At 38.0% G+C, this 22,226-nt stretch overlaps 2 protein-coding genes across 3 annotated transcripts; one reads left to right on the plus strand and one right to left on the minus strand.

Annotated features, from left to right (window-relative positions):
- Positions 1-91: 91 nt before the first annotated feature.
- On the minus strand, positions 92-12,881 carry nup133 (nucleoporin 133). Of its 2 annotated transcripts, none has more exons than XM_058785031.1 (26): positions 12,519-12,881; positions 11,881-11,996; positions 11,431-11,534; positions 11,243-11,347; positions 11,033-11,164; positions 9,933-10,103; positions 9,703-9,858; positions 7,776-7,846; positions 7,525-7,672; positions 7,283-7,433; positions 7,042-7,199; positions 6,114-6,220; positions 5,885-6,042; positions 5,064-5,158; positions 4,754-4,978; positions 4,558-4,677; positions 3,711-3,810; positions 2,904-3,155; positions 2,651-2,784; positions 1,704-1,862; positions 1,466-1,601; positions 1,049-1,167; positions 888-968; positions 732-805; positions 544-632; positions 92-353 (listed from the first exon to the last, which is right to left on the minus strand). In XM_058785031.1, exons 1-26 carry the CDS (start codon positions 12,626-12,628, stop codon positions 217-219), a joined length of 3,408 nt encoding a protein of 1,135 aa, XP_058641014.1. In that variant the 5' UTR covers positions 12,629-12,881; the 3' UTR covers positions 92-216. The 2 variants fall into 2 exon arrangements, with proteins under 2 accessions (XP_058641014.1, XP_058641087.1); XM_058785104.1 differs by having other exon boundaries at positions 6,114-6,205; positions 12,519-12,880.
- Positions 12,882-13,824: 943 nt separating this feature from the next.
- On the plus strand, positions 13,825-22,217 carry taf5l (TAF5-like RNA polymerase II, p300/CBP-associated factor (PCAF)-associated factor). Its single transcript, XM_058789349.1, has 7 exons — positions 13,825-13,992; positions 15,478-15,619; positions 15,703-15,807; positions 16,324-16,517; positions 17,643-17,789; positions 17,926-18,351; positions 20,006-22,217. Exons 2-7 carry the CDS (start codon positions 15,481-15,483, stop codon positions 20,801-20,803), a joined length of 1,809 nt encoding a protein of 602 aa, XP_058645332.1. The 5' UTR covers positions 13,825-13,992; positions 15,478-15,480; the 3' UTR covers positions 20,804-22,217.
- The last annotated feature ends 9 nt before the right edge of the window (positions 22,218-22,226 follow it).

Here is a 22,226-nt window from a genome sequence, read left to right on the forward strand (position 1 = left end):
CCATAAAACCCAAGCTAACATCTCCATTTGGCTTTGTTATTCTTTCTATCTTTGTCTTGCAGCAGAAGAAAACCATCAAGAACTGTCTGCCTTCAATTACAGAAATACAGTTTATTCAGAAAATTCACGTGTTGGATCATGTAATTTTTAATGAAACGGTACAAAACAAAGTTGGAATATTAACAAGGCGACAATAAGTAGAAACAGGAAGTAATATCATATATGAGCTTTCAGGTAGTGCTCGTAATTGGCTCGCAGGAGGAACTCAAAGTATGGCTTTGATTTGAGACTCTCCAGCTCGTCTTCCTGCAGAAGATCCTTCACGTCAGGCAGGTACGACTGCAGAGAAACACCTGTGGCCACAAACACAAAACACACTCTGACTGTATAGGCAGATTTTGCATTGTGATTCACTACATGTCCTAAAGTAGGGTTGTTCATGTACTTTATATCTGCTAAAAGCAAGTCTCAAATAAGCCCTACACCACTTTGAAACCTCAAGACAATCTTCTAGAACAACTGTGAGTGTGTGAGTCACTGTACCTTCCTGAATGAGTTTCTGTAGGATCTTGACAAAAGTGCTGTCTCTGGCTGCTTCTAGAGGATTGTCATTATCATCAGACGATGACCAACTGCAACCAATCAATCAGTCAGTCATTGCAAGACCATTATAGTCAAGTAAAATGAAACCTCCACACTAATCTCACTGGAGTGAGTTTTGAGATGCTCACCTCTCCTTCCAGTCTTTCTTCAAGGCTTTACTGAAGATCTCCCGTTTTAGGGCATCAATATCAAACGCGTCCTCCTACAGGTGACGAATACACATCAGAAACATACGTGCTCGCAAAAGTAACTTGTTTTTAATGTAGTTCATTATTGACAGATACCTCCTCCAAGTACTCCAGCAGATCGAGAGCTTTCTTAAAGTCGTACTCGTTGGCTCCACGGTTCTCATTGCAGATGTACAGCTGGAGACGAGGAAAAGAGAGACAAAGTAAGACAAATGAGGAGGAAGCGCATGACCACAGTGATTTTGTGGTTTACTCACTTCAATGAGGTTACGAGGGCTCAGTAAAGGCATGCTGTCTGGGTTCATCTGCTTCTCGTCCAGCAGCTGCTTAGGAAGAGTCTCCTGATGAAGCAGAAACCTCTCCTGCTCCACTATATCTGCACCAAGACAACAATTCTATATCAGAAATAGTTAGGACTCAAGAGATCAGGTCAGATTCGAACCCATGTCTCCCACATGAGCACCACAGCTCAATGTGCCAATCACTAGGCCTGATAAACTGAGTATCAACTCTCATTAATCTCTGTGTCTACAGAAGAAAGATGCATCATTTGCTCCACGTTCTGTTGAACACTAAAAATGCTTTTTGCAATATGACAAAAAGAGAAAACAGAAGTTTAGACAAATCGAAGAGTCATTATGGCTTCCAAACACATGTGAAGGCACATGACTGACCGTTGAGCTGTCTGCGGTGCACGGCTTCAGGCATGTCCGACGCCAGAGCTGTGAGTTTGCTGAGGGCCAGCAGGGTTTTCTTCTTGCTGAAGTACCGAGTCTCCATGTTGGCCTGACTGTACAGGGTACGATGGGCCTGTTGTGAAGAGAACACTACAAGTGACAGTAACCGCGTGGTGTGCGCTTTAGTGTATAAAAAAAAAAAAAACAGTATTTATTTATTCCTTTATTCTCTTACTCGCTGATAGTCTTGCACATGTATGTCATGCAGCCAGCTGAGGTGATCGTGAGCCTGCAGGAAGCTGGCCAGCTGCTGGTGTGTCGCTATTGGCTGAGACAGCAGCTTCCCTCTCTTGCCTTTCTCCATGTACCAGCGGAACAGGAAGTCAGCGAAGTTCTACAGGAAACAGAGGGCTGTGAGTAAATGCATTTGGCACAGGTACCGTAAACAAGTGTAATTTCAGTATATTTTTCTTAGAACTGCATTGCAAGAATTTCAGTGTCCATGTGCAATACTCTTTAATTAAACAAAAGACAGTTCAACAATTATTAAAATATTCTCTTCTAGCCAAAAGCTACACTATCCAGAACATAGTAGCGGTTAAAAGTTTGGGATCGCTGAGATTTTTAAAAATGTTTGTGAAAGAAGTCTCTTATGCTCATCATGGCTGCATTTATTTGATCAAAATGAACAAAAAAAACTTTAAAAATTGTGAAATATTATATACAATTTAAAATAACTACTTTCTATTTGAACATATCTTAAAATGTAATTTATTCTTCTGATAAAGCTGAATTTTCAGCATCATTCCTCCAGTCTTCAGTGTCACATGATCCTTCAGAAATCACTCTAATTTACAGCTCAAGAAATGTTGAAAACAGTTGTGCTGCTTCATGTTTTTGTGGAAACCGTGATACACTGTTTCAGGAATTTTTGATGAATAGAAAGTTCATCACTTTTGATCAATTTAATGCATCCTTGATAACTAAAAGTGCTCAAATCTTAAAAAAGTATATTATATATATATATATATATATATATATATATATATATATATATATATATATATATATATATATATATATATATATATAAATAATTACACAGACCCCAAACTTTTGAATGATAGTGTATATGGTTTGTGTTGACATCTCATCGAGTTGTTGGGCCAGTGGGTTTGTTACCTGATCAGCGAATTTGACCATGTACTGCTGTAGTCGACTCTGGTTATCCGTCCGCTCGCACAACTGCACCAATATGTCAAAGTCACAGTATTTCTCTGCCAGCGCCGCAACCCACTGATGCTGACCCAACTCCACTGCCACAATCACAGACAACACAAATATATTAAGCAAATATTCTGGCCACACAGACAGGAAGAGGCCATCTGACTGACACATAAAAGTGACCAATCACAAAACACCAATGTGAGCTCACAGAGAGGCGCGAGCAGCTCCGAGCGCTTCTGCGTGTACTCGTTCTCCAGTGTGACGTAGCGCTCCTGTTGTCCGGCACGGCGGAGAGATGTCAGCTGAGCCACGTAACCGCTCAACAGAGAGTCCAGCAGCACCACCAGCTGCTCGCTCAGCATGGCGCGCAGCTCCACGTCTGCGTGAGGATACGCCGTGTGCAGGATCAGCTCGTGCTGCCGCGTGATGACGGTCCGGACTCCGCCCGCTCCTCCTGAGGCTGAGAGGAAGAAACTATGACGCTCATACTGAAGGAGAGCTGCTCTTGTGTTTATAGTAGGGATGCAACCATTCGCTCAACTCACAATTCGATTTTCTCATTATTTTTTATACCAAAACGAGATTGAAGACATTATACAGTAATATTAATTTTGTGAAACTATACTACATAAAACATCTGAAGGAAACAGCAGACGAGCCGAATGAGACGCAGATTCATTCTCTGCCAGCAGGTGGCGCTTATGAACAACAATGATACAGTGTTTCCTTGGTTACAGTTGTAAACAAAGCAGAGCTGCTGCTTATGAACTCTACTTTAATATGCATCTTTCAGAGGCAAGATGAAAAGAAAATGCCATCTAAACTTTTCTAAAGACAGTCAGTTCCCCTCAGAAATACATTCATATATACTCCTACTCTAATTGTATCGCGATTTGTTTGGCATCTCAATCGATTTGAATCGATTTTCAACTGGCTCGCGGTTCAACGTTACATCCCTAGTTTATAGTGCTGTGGCGGTCAGAAAATAAACAGAAGTCCTGTCAGGTGTGTTTACCTGTCCATGGGATGTACTCTGGCTCCGGGCCGCAGTTCTCTGACGCTCTGTACAGAGATGCTTTGGTCTCTCGGTACTGTGCTGCTGCTTGAAGCATATCCTTCAACACAAAACATGATGATTATTCATTATTCAGGAAGATGTGTAAAATATTATTTCGAGCCCCTTGAATTTAAAATTGAAGATTTGTGGCTTTAAGTCTGGGGTCTTGTGGGCTGCAAGGTGGTCAGTAAAATTTTTTTTGACAAAATATTTTACAAAATGTATTTTTCAGTGTCAAAATTATCATGCACTTAATGACATTAAGATTTATTTTTTTTTTTTTACATGCACAATTTTATAGTACTGCTATAGTTTTTAACAAAAGGAAATCACAAATAAGCATATTTAGTTTTGTGGTAAAAACTGTTAATTTGCTTTACAATATTATATTTATTAAATAAATAAAAAAATAATAACTTTCTATTAATATTAAATTATCAGTGCCAAAAACACTGTGCTGCTTAATATTTTTGTTGAAAATTGGATTTTTTTTTTCTGGATTCTTTGATTAACAGTTCAACATTTAAAAAGATTTGTTGTCATAACATTATGCTTATGATTTTTTCGCACAGTATAGAATTTATAAAAGTATCAAATTTAGAAACCCTTGGTATCATACAATTTGAAATCCCTGTGATTCTAATTACTCCTAAAATAAATTTTGTGCAAATATATGCTACAACACTTCTCTCTCTTTGGGAGAAAAAAAATATAAATACTTAGATATGTTCAACCTGGCCCAATGATTTGAGATGTTCTGAGTACATGAATTAAAAAATAGGTGAAAATGAAAATTGCTGTGCACCTTGACAATGTCATTGACGTTGAGCACCACCTCGGCCCACCTGGCGGCATCCGAATGCTCTTTTAAAGCTTTTTCCTCCTCATCCAACAGACACTCAAAGATGGAGGAGATCTGAGACACCTGGAGACACAAACATACATATATAAGCAGAGAAAAATACATATATTCTGCATTTCAGTTTGCTGAAGTCTAACACCTCTCTGAAGAACACGTCCGCAGGCGTGAGGTTGGACAGTATGTCGGTGTTGCTCTTCTTCAGTGCTGACAGGATGGCCGTGTTCACCAGCTCTGGATGCTTGGCATGATGGTTCTTCAGCATGATGGCGGCCGAGAGCTTCTCCGCATGTTCGCATAGCAAGAGTCGCGTGGCCATCGGGGACATGCGCACCATTGTGGAAGTGAGGCGGTCTAGAAGACCTGTCTGTAAAGCGAACAGAAAGAAAGAGCATTGCTAAATACTGTGAGGATGAAAGAGTGTCTCATAGCTTGTGTGTCTGTTGAGGAACCTGAAGCAGGAAGTCCATGAGGCAGCGGTGAGCTTTCATTTTATCCTCCAGCTGATGCAGCAGGATCAGTGACGTCAGTGTAAATCCAGCGCCCTCTACAGGACAAAACACACAAACAGACCGGGGTCCAATATAACAACTTTTACCTCTGGAGCTACCATCCTAAATTCAACTTTTAACAAATTATTTTTATTTTTTTACACTGCAAGTGACAACACTTGCAGTGTAAAACAATATGTGGAATATTCTCCACAATAAACCACAAAAACTAAAAATTTTTTTAAGAGGAATTCAATTTTAATTCATTTATATTAAATAATATTCAAGTTATTTGTATAGTGCTTTTCACGATGCAAGTTTCTACATTATCAGTGGGGACTATCTCAAGTTGATGTCCACATGGCAGAAATGTAAGGTAAAAATCAAGCAGTCAGTTAATGTCATGTAATCAAACATACGGTGAACACTATTAACAGCAATGATTATATGTTGTGATCAAACTTATAGCAAAATTTGGTAGTTTTGTATGTTGTCTGAGGGTTGGCATCATCTGAGGGGTCTTGTATGCATAATAAATAGAAATTAATTATGGAAAACAATTGATTTTTGTGTAAATATAATGTATTATTTCTAAAAATATAAACATGATTTATTAATAAAAATGAGTTAATAAAATAATTAATAAAAATACACTTTCATGGTTGGCAAGAAATATTTATGGCCAGAAGATTTTCTAAATTATTAGTTTTAAGTTATTATTAAGTTTTAATGAACTTAAAGTTTATCGGGGCAGAATGAAAGGTTTTCGCGCCATCTCTCACCGTCAGGAACAGACTCGGCCCAGCGTGGGTCACATGCAGGGTAGTCATCCACCAGATCCAGGTCAATCTGGGTCACGACGGCATCCAGCTCTGCACCTCCATCTCCGTCGCTGGGGAAGAGCTCGTCCACCATGCTCTGAGCTCCAACCGGATCATGACTGCAGAGCAGAGCATCTGTGAGCGGCAGCCACTGACTCAACAGTCACAAACACAAGTGAAGGAAACTCACCGGCAGAACTGCAGGAACGCTTGCTTCAGCAGCTTAGTTTTGTCCTCCTGGGCCACCATGTCTATTTTAGGTGGTGTCTCTAATGGGGTGCCCTGAAAAGATACTTCCTTGAATAAATCAAAACATTATAAATGTATTCAAACATATATACATACATACATATAAATTTGATATATATATTTACCAGAGACTAGCTCATTAATACACAATAAATAAATAAATAAACAGAAATAATTAATAAAATACTTCAAATATAATAAACAGGTTTAAATTAATAATTTAATATAAAGGAGTGCCCTAAAAAAAAAAGAAAAAAAAAAAGAAGATTTACAGTCACTTAAATAAATTAAAATATTATAAAATTCTACAAATATATAAATTACATATAATTTACCAGAAACTAGCTCATGAATGCACAAAAAAAACTGTGGAATTCATAAAATATATGAATATAAATATTTACATTTATAACATTTCAGTTATAAGTGCCATGAATAGAAAAAAAAAAAAATCGTGATTTCAAGTCTCTTAAATAAATTAAAACATTATACATTTCTATATACGTATAAATTATATATTTTTACCAGATACAAGTTCATGAATACACAAAAAACTGCCAAATAGTTCAAAACGATCTTTTTAAATAATATACATATTTTTACATTAATAACCTTAATAATAATAACCTGAAAAGAAAAAAAAAATCCTGATTTCTAAATTCAAAATGATCTTTTTAAAATATAATATATTTTTAAATGTATAATGTTTTAAATTATAATGAGCGCCCTGAAGAGATGAAAAATATTTTCTGACTTCTAGCTATTTGAATAAACATCATACATTGTGAATATATACAATTTTATATATATATATATAAACATGGGGTGTATAAAATATTAGGCCTCCTTTAAGTAAACTGGGTCCAAACCTCAGGTTCAGGTCCAGCCACTGAGGTGCAGAGCGAGTCCTCCATGGTCTCAGGCAGGAGGGAAGCACTTTCTCTTGCTAAAACAGCAACCAGCCCGCTGTTCTGAGAGAAAAACACCGGCAGACCGGCACACACGCCACCGCCTCGGATACGGTCACCTGCAGAACAGGCAAAACAACGGAGATGAACTACAGGAGCAAGACCAGCTACTTCGTAAGTCTTCTCCGTCCGAGGGCTGTACCTGGAGAGCTGAAGGAGATCTTCTCCTCGGCGAGTCCTCCGCGTCCAGCTCCAGTGCTGCAGGTGAACACCAGCTCCTCGTTATAGAGGTACGCCGCAGGACTCGACGGATCTGGCAACACCAAACGCGTCTTCTGCAGCTCCTCCTCACTCTGACGCACAAAACCAGAGCTCAACTCATTCAGTTCACAATCACAATCCAGGAAGCTCAGTCTAAAAGTCCAGATCATTTGAATGCTGTACCTGGAAGGGAGGGTTGTATTTGGTGACCTCCACAGTGAGCAGGTCTGGAGACGGCGCTGTGCTTTCTGCAAGAGTGACCAGGCAGAAATACGCCACACATGGAGTGTCTCCCGGATGCCACGCTGCTGCCAGCAGCACCAGCCCCGCTCTGAAGAGACACACAACATGTCACTGCATAATACTGCCAATCCTGCATGTACTGTCTTGTGTATTACAGATTCAGCTGATTATTCGGTTTCATATTCACTCACTTGCTGTACTGCATGTCCAGATAAGAGACATTCACTCCTTTCTTGATCTCAGAGTAGTTACTTTCTGAGTCCTATAAGACAAGTAAAAGATATTCCATAAGCATACGTCTATATATGACATATTATATTAAGAAATTGAAAGAAATTAATACTTTTATTCTGCAAGCATCAGTGTTGGGTAAGTTACTCTAAAAAAGTAATTAATTACTAGTTACTAATTACATCTTCAACATTGTAATTAGATTACTGTACAAATTACTCTCTCCAAAAAGTATTTAATTACTTGTTACTAATTACTTTCTAAATCCTATATCAACCTCGACAAGTTAATGATACAAGGATAGACATGAAACAGTTATTTTAATTCTTTCAAATAAATAATAGATAACTACATAAATTATTCTGGTCACACTTTAGATTAGGGTCCAATTCTCACTATTAACTATGACTTTCGCCTCAATATACTCCTAATTATTGCGTATTAATACTTAGTAAAGTAGATGTTAAGTTTAAGAATTAGATAGGATTAATGATTTAGAATAAGGTCTTGCAGAATAAGACATTAATGTGTGTTTTTTAAAGTAATAATAAACAGCCAATATCACAGTAATATTCAAGCTAGTAACCAACTAGTTAACAGTGAGAATTGGACACTAAAGTGTTACCAATATTCTTATTAACTGACCAAAGTATTTAAAGTGAGAAGGGTACATAAAAAGCATGCATTTTAAGGTTAGACTTTAAATCCACTAATGTTCTACAGTCTATACACAGTATAAAGTTCAATTACATCATATGTAACTGTAATTAAATTACATAAAAAATATGAGTAATCCCTTAATTTACTTTTTCAAGGGAAAAGTAATAAAATGACAGTAACTAATTACACCCAACACTGGCAAGGATGCATTCAACTGATCAAAAGTGCCAGTAAAGACATTTATTATGTAACAAAAGATTTCAAATCTGTTCCTTTGAACTTTCTATTCAGCAAAAATCTTGAAAATAATAAATGTATTATAGTTTCCACAAAAATATGAATCATCACAACTGTTTTCAACATTGATAATAATCAGAAATATTTCTTAAGCAGCATATAACAATGATTTCTGAAGGATCATGTGACACTGAAGAGTGGCGTAACGATCCTGAAAATTCAGCTTTGATCACAGGAATAAATTATATATACATAGAAAAAAATTCAAATAGAAAATGTTACTGGTTTTCTTGATCAAATAATGCAGCCCTGGTGATCATAAGAGATTAAATTAAATAAATAAAAAACAATTTTACTGAACTTTTGAGCACTAAAAGTACAAAATATAAAAAAAATACAAAAGCTGTGCTGCTCGTTTTACATGCAAATAGGGCATTTGGGGCACAGCAGCAAAAAATATTTCTAAAAGTCAGAAAATGGGCATTAAAGAAAACAAATATGGCCATCTTTGTACAAAAACTTTACTATAATACACTACCAGTCAAATGTTTGGAATAATTCATATTTTTAAGTGTTTTTAAAAGAAGTCTCTTCTGTTAAACAAGGCTGCCTTTATTTGAAAAAAACAGTAAAACCTGTAATACTGTGAAATATTATATACAATTTAAAATAACTGTTTTCTATATGATTATATTTTAAAATGTATTTTTTCCCCTTGCGATCAAAGCTGAATTTTCAGTATCATTACTTCAGTCTTCAGTGTCACACGATCCTTCAGAAAACATTCTGATATTCTGATCTGCTGCTCAAGAAACAGTTCTGATTATCAATGTTGAAAACCTTTGTGCTGCTCGATATGGAAAGAAAACACTGAACCCTTTAAGCAGTCTGCTCTGGTTCTATGCTATGAACTGAATTTTTTTTTTTAATCAGATGAAGTTCATAAAAGCATGTTAATAATTCTAGAAGCTTCCAACAAAGGTTTCTGACCCAGATGGCGTCGGTGATGCTGTCTGTGATGATCTGACTGGTGCTCCAGCTCAACACCTGCGTCTCACTGTTCTCATCCACCTCCCATTTACTGAGGCCACACGAGCTGAGAGAGTACAGACAGCCGGTCTCCTTCACCCACAGCACACTGAACACCTGAGGAGACAAACGTCCCGTCAGTGTCTGAACACACGATCTGCTTCCACCACTAAACAAAACACGGCACTGACCGTGAGGTCGGCCGGCTGGCCGCGGATGCCGAACAGGCTGGAAACTCTGCGTCCGATGCCGGACAGCATGCCCTGACCCTGCTGCACCGGTCTCTGGTGCAGTTTACCGGAGGAGTCCGGAGCGAGCCGGAGCAGGTGACCGCGGTACGATGACACGATGAAACTCCCGCCCTGAAACAGCAAGAGAAAACACCTCATGATTAGGACTGGACGATATGGCCAAAATCACAATAGATTTCTTGATTTCGGCCGATACGATATAATTCCGATATCGATATGAACAACATCAAAAAAAGTCTAAGAAAAACTGCCAAGAACACCTACAACGGAAAAATGAATTTGCCAAGTCTATGAAACCTCCTGCTATAAAACTAGATAATATTTTAGAAATAAAAATGGTACAAATAAACTAATGTTCACCTTTTATTTGTATTTAGCCTTCATACAAACAAGAAATGTGAAATCACTGCCAAATAGACATAAGACTCTCAGACTCACCTTAATAATATAAATATCTTTAACTTTAAACTATAACATATGCTGATTATTCTTATAGATTGAAACCAAAGTGCTTCGGCCTGGATAAAGAGTATGAAAAGTGCTCAGAGTTGCTGCAGAAAACAGAAAAAAAGAGAGCAACAAAAAAAACAAAATGTTACTGAAGATGGGTTTATTGAAAATGCAAATTCATTCTCTGCCAGCAGGAGGCGCTTTTGGAGCAGCAGAAACAGCGGTTTCCCTGGTAACGGCTGTAATCAAAGCAGAGCTGTGCTCATAAATGCTGCTTCATCAGATAAAATGAAAATGCCATCTAAACCTTTCTGAAAAAAATTGGTTCCCTTCAAACATACATTCTTATAAAACACCCGCGCCGCGTTTTGATTTTGAAACGTGCAGTGCTCATGTTAATTCAATGAAGTCAACTGCCACAAATAAATCAATGTATGGGAAACACTGGTAAAGTATATTGAAATATCGGAAATGTGTTTAAAAATCATATCACCGTTATTGAAAAAAATTATATTGTGATATATATTGATATTACTGTCCAGTCCTAGAAGAGATATAAAAATAAAAGCTCGTTCTGCCTGGTTGCACACCTTTACTGCTGCGACGTAGTTGCACACGTGTCCGCCCAGATCCAGAAACGTCTCAGTGTAAGTCCCGTCGTGAGTCAGACTGGGCCAAAACCGAGCCGAACCGTCTGGAGACACGGCCAAAGCACTGATAGCCTGTGAAAAACACATTTGCATTCATGTTTGCATCAGAAATCTCCTCTGACAGTAATGTTCAGAGACGCATGAGCTCACCTGAGTGGGTGCAGACTCGAGTGGACTGGAGGAAGTGATGGAGATGAGATCAGCGCTGTACGCAAACTCACTGGAGGGCAGCTGGAGGTCTTTACACACTGACAGCTGCAATGACAGCAAGAGCACAATGTTTGTACAGCAAAGTTTGGCAGCAAATTCAGCTCCAAGCAATTGTGCCTCTTTCTGACCTTTGCCACAGACGTCTGAGACACTTTCCAGATGATCAGCCGTTCTCCACAAACCATCCACGCCCAGCCGGACGCCTCCACCTTCACAGAGATCTGATCATCCACTGCAATAGACACAGCATCATACACTGAGAAACCTTCACACCAGTATATCCAGAGACTATTAATTACTAGTCTTACTTATATCCTACAAATGTGTAACTTAAAATATCTACAAATCAGCCCCAGAGATTGCTAGTGGGAAACCACTGAAACGTCTAGTAAATCAAAGGACTTTTGATCGAATCCCTTGTTGGAAACGAATGATTCACAAAGGTTTTGAAGCTACATGAAGTAGTGTTTCAAAAGTGCCCATCGCTAGTTTGAATGCACTACAAATGTCACCTAGGTAGGCAGCTCACTAGGTTTTAAAACACAGCATCTTGTAAAGTTAAAGACACCAATCTTTACCATCGGCCATGGTCAGCGCCTCCATGACTTTGACAGGCAGAGATGATCCGAAAGTCTGAACGTCAAAATTATACGAATCGACGGCTGCATGATTCTGAACCCGGGTGGGAGTGGATCTGGAGAAAGAAAAGAGATACACAAATCAACTTTTTTTTTATTGCTTCTAATGTCCTCATTTGTAAGTCGCTTTGGATAACAGCGTCTGCTAAATGACTAAATGTAAACTTAAAATATAAACGTGAGCTGAAATTGGTTAGATTAAGTTTTTATTTAATTTATTTCCATGAGCTATTTATTTTTTCCCTTATTTTTTTATTGCATTTACAAAACATGTAAAAGAAATTCGGACACAACCATAAGAAAATCAATTATATTACTAAGTTCTTTTATAATAGAATAAAATATATTAAATATAAAGATAGAAATTAATAAAAAAATATGTTACGTGTAATTAAATAATTTATTTCATTAACACTATGACTGTGATGGTATCAGATAGTATTGATATGTACCATGGTACTGAGGAAGTATCATATTTACGTACCATGGTATTTACCTGATACTCAAAAAACAATACAGTGGTGTATGTTAAAGCATGGTAAATGTAGTGTCCCCTGTCTGTGTTTACTCTGTTGTACCTGGCTGTGGTAACGGAGCGGCGTGGAGAGAACAGCAGCCCGCTCTTCCGAGCGCCGGTCCTGGGCGCCTGTCTGCGGCCTGAGCTCGGGGTGCCACGGGGACTGAACATACTGTCGCGGCGGACTGTTTACAAGAGACAGAAGCGCATTCAGAAACGACGAGACGCGAGAAACTTCGGAAACCGTTTACCGCGCGCTCACTACCGTCAGGCGCACACGATGTGCGTCATTCGAATGCGCATGCGCTCACGCTGCTGATCCTGAAACAGCTTTCAAACTCTTCTCACATCGAATGAATGGTGTGTTTAGCGATGAAACTGATTCTGGGTGACAACGGCTTCTTCTTCTGGTGTTTTATGGCGGTTTGGCAAGCCAACGGAAAAAAGTGCATTACCGCCACTCTGGAGTGATCTGGAGTGTGAGTAAAAAAAAAAATAAAAAAAAAGGAGAGAGAGAGAGAGAAATCTATCAGTTGTTCCTGGGTTTTTCAGGTATTTAGATAATATTTCATGCACTCTAGATTTCTTTGAGTTTGATCCTAACAATACTTTTAGAGAAACATGTTCAACTCCCAGCCATCCTAATTCTTGAACCAACTGAAATCTCTCCCTTTGCTTTCATATGCAGCACAACACTCAAAAATAATAGGATTGGTGGCTGTTTCAATAGTTTAGTGGGAAATGTAGTTTCACTTTAAGCTGTGTGTTTTTTTATACTGTATTTACATTGAAATATGCTAAATAGTCAAATTTGCATAATAACTCAAGCGTGTCTGCACCAAAATTTATCCAGCTCAACATTATAATTAAATATAATTTATCCTTTATTTCTGCACCTTAAACTACAGCAAAAACAAAACAAAAAACAATCTCCACTGACTTTAAAAATAAAAATGATACATTTAAAAATATATTATAATAAATAATACAAACAACACTTAAAATATTGTCTTTTTATTTATGTTTATTTTATACATGCATATTTTATTATGCATGTATAAAATAAGGCAAATGTATATTAACAGTCTCATTAAATAAAAAGAAGTGCACCTGAAAATTATTAATTTAAAAAGATCATCACTTAATAAATATGACCGTATATTTATTAATAGCGTATTTTAAATAAAGATTATATATAATGATATTAAATTATATAATGAATATAATTTTAATATAATGTAATATGCCTATATATTTTCATCTTCATACTATAATATGTTTATGACAAATATGTATAAGAAAAATCAAATACTAAAAATGAAAGTAAACCGGATGTGTTTGGATAATGTAGTTGTTTGCGCGGTGGAGGCGCTAGATGGCGCAGTGCAGCTGCAGTGATCTCAGCGGAGGCGCAGAAGAAGAGAGAGCTGAGCGACCAATGGAGCATCGCTGGGGAGCAGCAGTCTTCTCCTGAGCTCCTCTTCCATGGCTTAAACCAGCACTTTTCTCCAGGACTGTCACATACGGATTATGCAGTAGGTGTTTCGCGGCTTTACTAAGCTGTCAAACGGATCTAAGGCGCTGCGAGTTGAGTGTGTTTGAGATCAGAGTGTGATGAGGAGATGATCAGAGACTGAGGCCGCGCGTTTATTTGACCTGCAGGATTCTGAGCAGTCTTGAGTTATTCAAGGAGTTTACTTCATAAATCCTATCTGAAGATAACTAATGAATTCATACGTGGCTGCACTGCACAGAAACTAACCTGCTTTTTCTGTCTGTGTCTCAAATCGTAATGAGTTACCTACCTAGGCAGCCTTATTGAGGCATTAAAGTCGCGTTTAAGTTGAACGTCTGAATTGAATCGACTGATCGAACATGCGCGTGATTCTCGGATATCGAATCGAATGTTGGAGCGCGCCGCCAGAATTAACAGAATGTTCGAACGCGTTTGTGATGCTCAAAAAATGAATCGAATGTTGATTCGAATCGAATCACATGTTCGTGCTTGCTTATAAAAAAAGCGATTCAGATATTCCAAAATACGTATGATTTCCTATAATCGAATCATATATATGCATTGCAAATATTCGAGAGCATGCTCAAGATTCCCTGAAGTCTAGTGAAATTGCCAGTCATGCTTATGGTGTCCTGAAATTGAATCAAATATTCGAACATGCTTGTGATGACCTGAAATTGAATCAGATATTTTGAGGGCTCGTGATTCTCTAAGATTGAAAAAAAAAGAAATGTAATGTGTAACAAGGACACTATAAAATAAAGTGTTAATACCATTCTCTGAAATGAAGTCAAATTTTTCGAGCACTCTAATGATTTTCTAAAATTGAGTAGAATATTCAATCTTATGATTTCCTGAAATCAAATCAAAAAAAAATTCAACATGCTTGGGATACCCTAAAATCGAATCAAATATTTGAGCACTTTTATGATTCCCTGAAATCGAATCAAATATTTCAAGCACCCTTATGATTCTCTAAAATTGAATAAAATATCAATAATAAAATACCTTGAAGTCAAAACAAATATTCAAACACTTTTATAATTCACTGAAAATGAATCAAATATTCAAGCACTCTTATGATTCTCTAAATTCAAAGCAGATATTCACACATGCTTATGATTCTCTAAAGTCAGACATTCAAATTGATGTGATTCCCGCTGATGTGTTTTGAGACTCGGCCAGTAAATGCTGTGAATTCATGCGTTAGGCTGATGTTACACAACTTTTTTAGCAATTTTGCTGGGGGAACTCTTTTTGAGCAATGTTACTTGGGCACTTTTTCATTGAGAATGATTAACAAATTTTTATTTGGATATTTTAGATCGGTCTCTGTGTCTCACCTGGTTGTTCGTTGACGGCAACATTTCCCAAAGTTGCCTGACGACATTGCTCAAAAAGTTGCCCAGTGTATATGTTGTTGTTTTTTCTGCATTGCACAGCATTAATGGCTGCTTTGAACAGAGATATCTGAGACCGTGTGTGTGTTACGTGACTCCGCCAGGAGATGAAGCGGGTGCGGACGGAGCAGATCCAGTACGCGGTGACCCAGTACCTGAAGAGGAGACAGTACATAGACACAGATGGGTCTCTGAAGGGGGCCAAACTCTCCCAGTCCGCTGAGGAAATGGCAGCCAGTCTGACAGGTGACTGCACTTCAAATCAACACGGGCCTTTAACTCTGAACAATGCTCATCTTCACATGTCTCTCTCTTTCTGCTGTGAGCAGTTCAGACGGAGTCCAGCTGTGCGAATGTGGTGTCCGCAGCCCCGTGTCAGTCTGACCCGCAGCAGTACGAGTCCCAGTTCTCCAGACTGCGCTCCTTCCTGCAGGGTGAGAGATCAACTCCTCACAAACGCTCTCCTAATAGAGACAGAAAGCACTTAGGCCACGCCCACAATCCAACCCTCTCCATTGACTTTGTATTGCGGGAAGCTGCCTCCTTGTCATTTCTGACTTATAATAAAAACAGAACGATGTCTAAAAGCTGCTATGTGACAAGGTGTACAGCAAACAAGATAAAAAAAACCCAGAAAAAGGGTAATATTATATGTATTTGAGGTCTGAGGTGTGGGAATGCTGAAGAGAGAGAGGGCAAACATTTAGCGTTTTAGGTCAGCATTGCCATCTAATCAGCCAATATTGCCTTAAATAGCCTGCATAGCACTCCATCTTTTATAACATGGGATTTTGACCAAATATATTCAGTCTTTTAAAATGTTGCAACAAGATGTTAAAAATTGTTTTTTGTCATATTACTCTGAGAAGTACGCCCACTGTGGAGCTCTGTCTCTATGCTTTAATCCATCACATGCTCTGGTTTTAACAGCCGTCTTCTCTGTGTTTCAGATGCAGAAGCACCGTTAGTGAAGGAGGTGAGCGGCGTCTTGTTTCCGCTCTTCCTCTACCTGCACCTGGACATGGCGCGGTGTGGCCTGAAGGGGGCGGTAGACTCCTTCTACAGTCGCTTCCACTCGTTCTTCCAGCAGGACCCTGAGCAGAAAGCAATCGTAGACCTGCTACGAGGAGCCGTCACACCTCAGGTCAGTTACTTTACTGTTACAAACTACGTATTATGATGGGACTGACTTTAACTGAACTTAATTTCCTATCAGTTCTCTTTGGCATTGATTTAAATGCATCAATAAAGTATCAGTTACTCAGCAAATGCACAACTTTTGTTCTAAATTGTTTCATTATCACTGAAACTGCGTCTTGTGTTTGTTAGGAGGAGAGAGAAACCCATGTTTGGAATGAAATATTAGTGTACTACTTTCTGAATACTTTGTAGTGCACACTGTATACTGCATATTATTTTTAAAAACATAATTATCATAACAGTAATAAACAAACATTGTCACATGACCCATCATGTGGAGTGATGTACAATTATTAAACTTATATTTATAATTCACTTATTAAAACGAGTCAGTTTAAAAAAAAAAACTGTAATTGATAAATTAAAGATTTAGTCAGATTTAGTTGATTAAATATAAACATTATTGTACACACATTTATATACGTATATACAGATATATATGTGTGTGTATATATATATATATATATATATATATATATATATATATATATATATATATATACTTTCTAAATATGTATATAAAACAAATTAAATTTTTTGTACATTTAATTGTATTATAATTTATATTGTCTTTGTAATTACATTGATTTTATTGACTGTTATATTTATTATTATACACAAGTTTAAAAACAAATGTACATGTATATTTATTATAGTTTATATTTTTTTTTTTTGTGTGTATATAGATAGATAGATATAAATAGATATAATTGTGTACAAGTCAAAAAGCAAATTTACAAACAAATATAAGTAAATATAATAACTGAGTTAAATTAAAATATAAAGTAAATAATGAAAATACAAAGTAAATAAAATATAAAAAGTGTGTGTATAAATATAAATAAAATTTAAACAAATTATTTGCTTGATATTTTTTCACTTGTCTCTCACTGTGAATATAGCTTTAGTAGCTAATGGTGCTGAAAAAAAAAAATGGCCGACTTCAGTTCAATTGTCAGACAGTTAATAATAGGTGTATTGCATTGTGGGATGCAGTCAGTATTCCACAGCAGCAAGGAAGCTGTCATTTTTTCCCAGTATGCTGAAACTTGTTTTTTTGTTCTTCCAGGATGTGACCTCAAACCCTAAACTCTGCTCGCTCCTGGATCACAAGTATGTGGTGCACCTGACGGATCAAGCATACAGCTACCTGCTGCGTTACCTGCAGAGTGACGACAACAGCGCCATCTGCTGGGCGCTCAGCACACATGTGCAGGTGTGGGCCGCGCAGAACGCCTTCCAAATCACAAACACTCAATTCAGTGAGGGAGCAGTCAACGAAAACCAGTTGACCTACATCACAAGAGTCTTTGTCTTCTTTGTAATTAGTCATTCCTCTCCTGTTGTCTTAGGTGGAGGTGACAGCAGCGTGCCGAACCGACTACCAGCTGTACGGCACAGGGGTAGGAGTGGGAAACACTACCTCCACTTCCTCCTCCGCTGCATGGGCTGCGGTGGATGGGGCGGAGGGGGCAGAGCGTGTGGAGGTCACGGCCGGCTTACCTCAGAGCGAGGCGGCGCTGGAGGCGTTGCAGGACTGCATAAAGCGCGTGCGGGAAGGTCCGCCTTCGCTCACCACCGTCTGCTTCTACGCCTTCCAGCACACGGATCAGCTGCTGAACACGGCCGAGGTGTCTGCGGACAGCCGTCTGCTGGCGGCCGGCTTCGATAACTCTGCCGTCAAGCTGTGGAGTCTGCGGGCCAGGAAGCTGAAGGCAGGACCTCACAGGACAGACGTGTCTAAAATAAGACTGGCCTGTGACGTGCTGGAGGAGGAGGTGAGCGTCTCTCTCGTTTTAGGCAGCTGATGTATATTCATTCATACCAGCAGCACATCTAATGCAGCTCAAAGAGAAATTACGGGTCTGGACAGTTTTCATCCTTTTGATGGGTTTCAGTATGTGTCTCTATTTATTTGCCCTGAAATAGGTTACAAGGATTTTATTATTATTATTATTATTATTATTATTATTTATAATTGTTTTGTTTTTATTTTTTTCAAAGCTTCACTTTGACCAAAGAGTCTTTTCAAGCAGAAGTACAGAACTAAAATACATTATAATTTACAATGGACATTAACACTTAACACAACTAAATGAACAATATTTTAATTCAATTTTACACTAATATGAACTTACATGTTAGTAGATAGCAAAATTTACATACATTAAATTTTAAACTTTTTTTTTTTTTTTTTTTTGCATAACTAAAGAACTAATAACTGAACTAAACGGCCGTTTAGCACCATTAATATTTTCTGCCGTGTGACATTATTTCTATGACAAACTCTCAATACTGTAATGCAAAAAATACAAGATATTTAAATGGTAAAGTTTTTTTCAAGGTAGTATTTGTTTACTGCTTTTAATTTATATATATAAAAATTGCTTTTATTTAAATATCAAATTAATCAATAAAATAATAAATTAAGTGCACACACCCCATTACTTTAGTACACCTGGATGTTTCCCAATAAAAATGGATTCTTTTTCATTTCAAGTTTTTATTTTATTCAAATAAACCTTAATTTTAACCAAACAGTCTTTGTCCAGGAGATTCATTATCAAATGTTACAGTAAAATACAGTACAATTTACAGTAAATTAACACTTTTTTTTTCTCTTCACTAAATGAAGAAATATTTGACTAAATATTTTAGAAATTAATAAAACAGACATAAATGCTAATAAATAACCATATTTACATACATAAATAGAAGAAGATTTTAAACCTTGGATGATTTTTGAATAAAACAAACAAATATTTGAGTTACAAATAAATATTTAAATTAGTTTCTAATTTCTGTTTCATGTTATTTTTATATCAACATAAAATCAAACATATTGTAAATATATTCCATTAATTGGTCAAAAATCAGATTAATTGTATGGCAATATCGATACTCTTCTGCTATTTGTGACCCTGGAGCAAAAAACCAGTCATAAGTCGCACGATTATATTTGTAGCAATAGCCAACAATACACTGTATGGGTCAAAATGATAGATTTTTCTTTTATGCCAAAAATCATTAGGATATTAAGTAAAGATCATGTTCCATGAAGATATTTTGTACATTTCCTACCATAAATGTCAAAACTTAATTTTTGATTAGTAATATGCATCGCTAAGAACTTCATTTGGACAACTTTAAATGGGATTTTTTTTTTTTTTTTTCAATGCTTAGATTTTTATGCACCCTCAGATTCCAGATTTTCAAATAGTTGTATCTCAGCCAAATATTGTCTGATCCTAACAAACCATACATCAATGGAAAGCCTATTTACACACTTTCAGATGATGTATAAATATCAATTTCAAACTGTTTTTGTGGTCCAGGGTCACACATTTGCTATTATATTATGCTCATTTTTAGGTGGTTTAAAGTATTTTCTTCCATCTTGAGTTTTTCACATGTATCTTTGTTTGTAATCAGGCAGATGACGAGGACGCCTCGGGCAGTGAGATAAAGACCCTGCGTGCTCACAGCGGCCCCGTGTACCGCACTGCGTTCCTGACGGATGGCTCCGGCCTGCTGTCCTGTTCGGAGGACTCCACCGTGCGCTTCTGGGATCTGAACAGCTTCACGAACACCGTCCTGTACCGCGGCCACGCCTACCCCGTCTGGGACGTGGACGTCAGTCCCTGCAGCCTCTACTTCTCCACGGCGTCCCACGACCGCACCGCACGCCTCTGGAGCTTCGCGCGCACCTATCCGCTCCGTCTGTATGCCGGACACCTCTCTGACGTCGACTGCGTCAAATTTCACCCCAACTCCAACTACGTGGCGACCGGCTCCACGGATAAAACAGTGCGGCTGTGGAGCACGCAGCAGGGGGCGTCTGTGAGGCTGTTCACCGGGCACCGCGGGCCCGTGCTGTCGCTCGCCTTCTCGCCCAACGGCAAGTACCTGGCCTCGGCCGGAGAGGACCAGAGACTAAAGCTGTGGGACCTGGCGTCCGGCAGCCTGTTCAAAGACCTGCGGGGTCACAGCGACAGCATCACCAGCCTCTCCTTCAGTCAGGACAGCAGTCTGGTGGCCTCCGCCTCCATGGACAACTCAGTGCGGGTGTGGGACATACGCAGCGCCCACGGCAGCGCCCCCAGCGACGGCTCCAGCAGCGAGCTGATTGGACAGTACACGGGCAGCACTAGCAACATCCTCAATGTGCAGTTCATGGCCTGTAACCTGCTGCTGGTGACTGGCACGGCGCTGGAGAAACAGGAGCAGTGAGAGTGTGTGTGTGTGGGGGTCAATCTTAACAAAACACACCCGGGTCATATTTCACCCCAAAATCTGATTAAATAAATCGAGTTGATTCAGAATAATTGGTCATCCCCACCCCCCCCCCCCACCCCCAGTAATCTCAATTGCAAAATGCTTTCCAGTTTAACTGAATTCATCCTATTAGTAAAATGAAGCCATTTAGCACCATTATTTTTTGGCATGGTGGTGACATTCACAAACCTGTACCTAAGTTCTTATTACTGTAATGCAAAAAAAAAAAAATTATATGCTATTTGAATGGTAAAGTATTTATCAGGGTGGTATTTGTTGTATTGCCCTTAATTTATGTTGATTCAACTAAATAATTTGGGACATAAGTTTCACAATTTCTTTTCTTTAATAGACGTTTTGCAATCAATATGATTTGACTGTAATGTGAGTGGTGAAATACTGTGAATTAATTCTGCATAAATGAAAAAGTAGTTCAACAAATATTACTTATAAATTCATAATTTACAGCATTTTTATCTTATTAAAGGAAAGACAGCAAATACTACCTTGATTTTCATCATCAACATTACTATTATTATTATTATTGGCATTACAATAAGAATTTTGGTGACAACTGTCATAAAAAATAATGTCATCTTAATGGGCTTTATTTTCTTTGACCAAAATATATTTTGTGAAATGTGGTCGGGACATGTTCTTGTCGGGTTTTCGTGAGATTCACCCGTTGTGTTTTGTAAAGTGAGTGTTGATGTTTTGGTTCATTTTTGTTATGTGTGTTGATGCCTCTAAAGAACATTAGAGGTGTAGCCTGCTGTTTTCATAAAAATGTAAATATTAGACATATTTTTCTGAAAAAAAGTTAGGTCATTATTTCCATGTCTGTATTTTTCAGTTCGGCTAATTTCTGTTGTAACGTTGCTGTTGTTTGTTGATGGCCCATGTTTATAAAGGTAAGCACATCCAGCACTGTTCTCCTGGACGTTCACCAGGAAGCCAGATAAACCGGATTCATCCTACTTTAGGCAGAAAACAGTCCTGATAAAGCTGTCGTCATTCCCCCAGTCACTAGGGATTGAGTTTAGCTTTACTGCAACAAAAAAACTTCCCCAGGAAAGCTAAAAAAACAAACAAATGATTCATATAAATGCCACAGTTTGTCTCTTGTAGCCTGTTGAACTCATGGTTGGACTGAATGATGAGTTTCCTTGAATCTGATTTTGCAACCCTGCACTTAGTTTTGTTTGAAGCAAGTCAAGTTTCTCCGTTTGAAGTTTCCTTGTTGTGTTCCTCAACCACACAATCATGGCATGTTTGTCTTTAACAGTGAACGACTTTTGTATTGTTTGGTTCCTTCAAAGAAATGTTTTTGCATCGTTCTGATACTTGTAAATATATTTTTGTAACATTTCATGGCTGT

Source organism: Onychostoma macrolepis, chromosome 01 (assembly GCF_012432095.1).
Source record: "Onychostoma macrolepis isolate SWU-2019 chromosome 01, ASM1243209v1, whole genome shotgun sequence".
Taxonomy (NCBI): Eukaryota; Metazoa; Chordata; class Actinopteri; order Cypriniformes; family Cyprinidae; genus Onychostoma; species Onychostoma macrolepis.

Coding starts and splice junctions, on each gene's coding strand:
- nup133 (XM_058785031.1), bottom strand. CDS start 12,628: ATGTTCAGTCCCCGTGGCACCCCGAGCTCAGGCCGCAGACAGGCGCCC. Junction 11,997..12,518: donor CGCTCCGTTACCACAGCCAG/GTACAACAGAGT, acceptor TTCTTTCTCCAG/ATCCACTCCCACCCGGGTTC. Junction 11,348..11,430: donor CTCAGACGTCTGTGGCAAAG/GTCAGAAAGAGG, acceptor CTGTCATTGCAG/CTGTCAGTGTGTAAAGACCT.
- taf5l (XM_058789349.1), top strand. CDS start 15,481: ATGAAGCGGGTGCGGACGGAGCAGATCCAGTACGCGGTGACCCAGTAC. Junction 15,620..15,702: donor AATGGCAGCCAGTCTGACAG/GTGACTGCACTT, acceptor TGCTGTGAGCAG/TTCAGACGGAGTCCAGCTGT. Junction 15,808..16,323: donor ACTGCGCTCCTTCCTGCAGG/GTGAGAGATCAA, acceptor TCTGTGTTTCAG/ATGCAGAAGCACCGTTAGTG.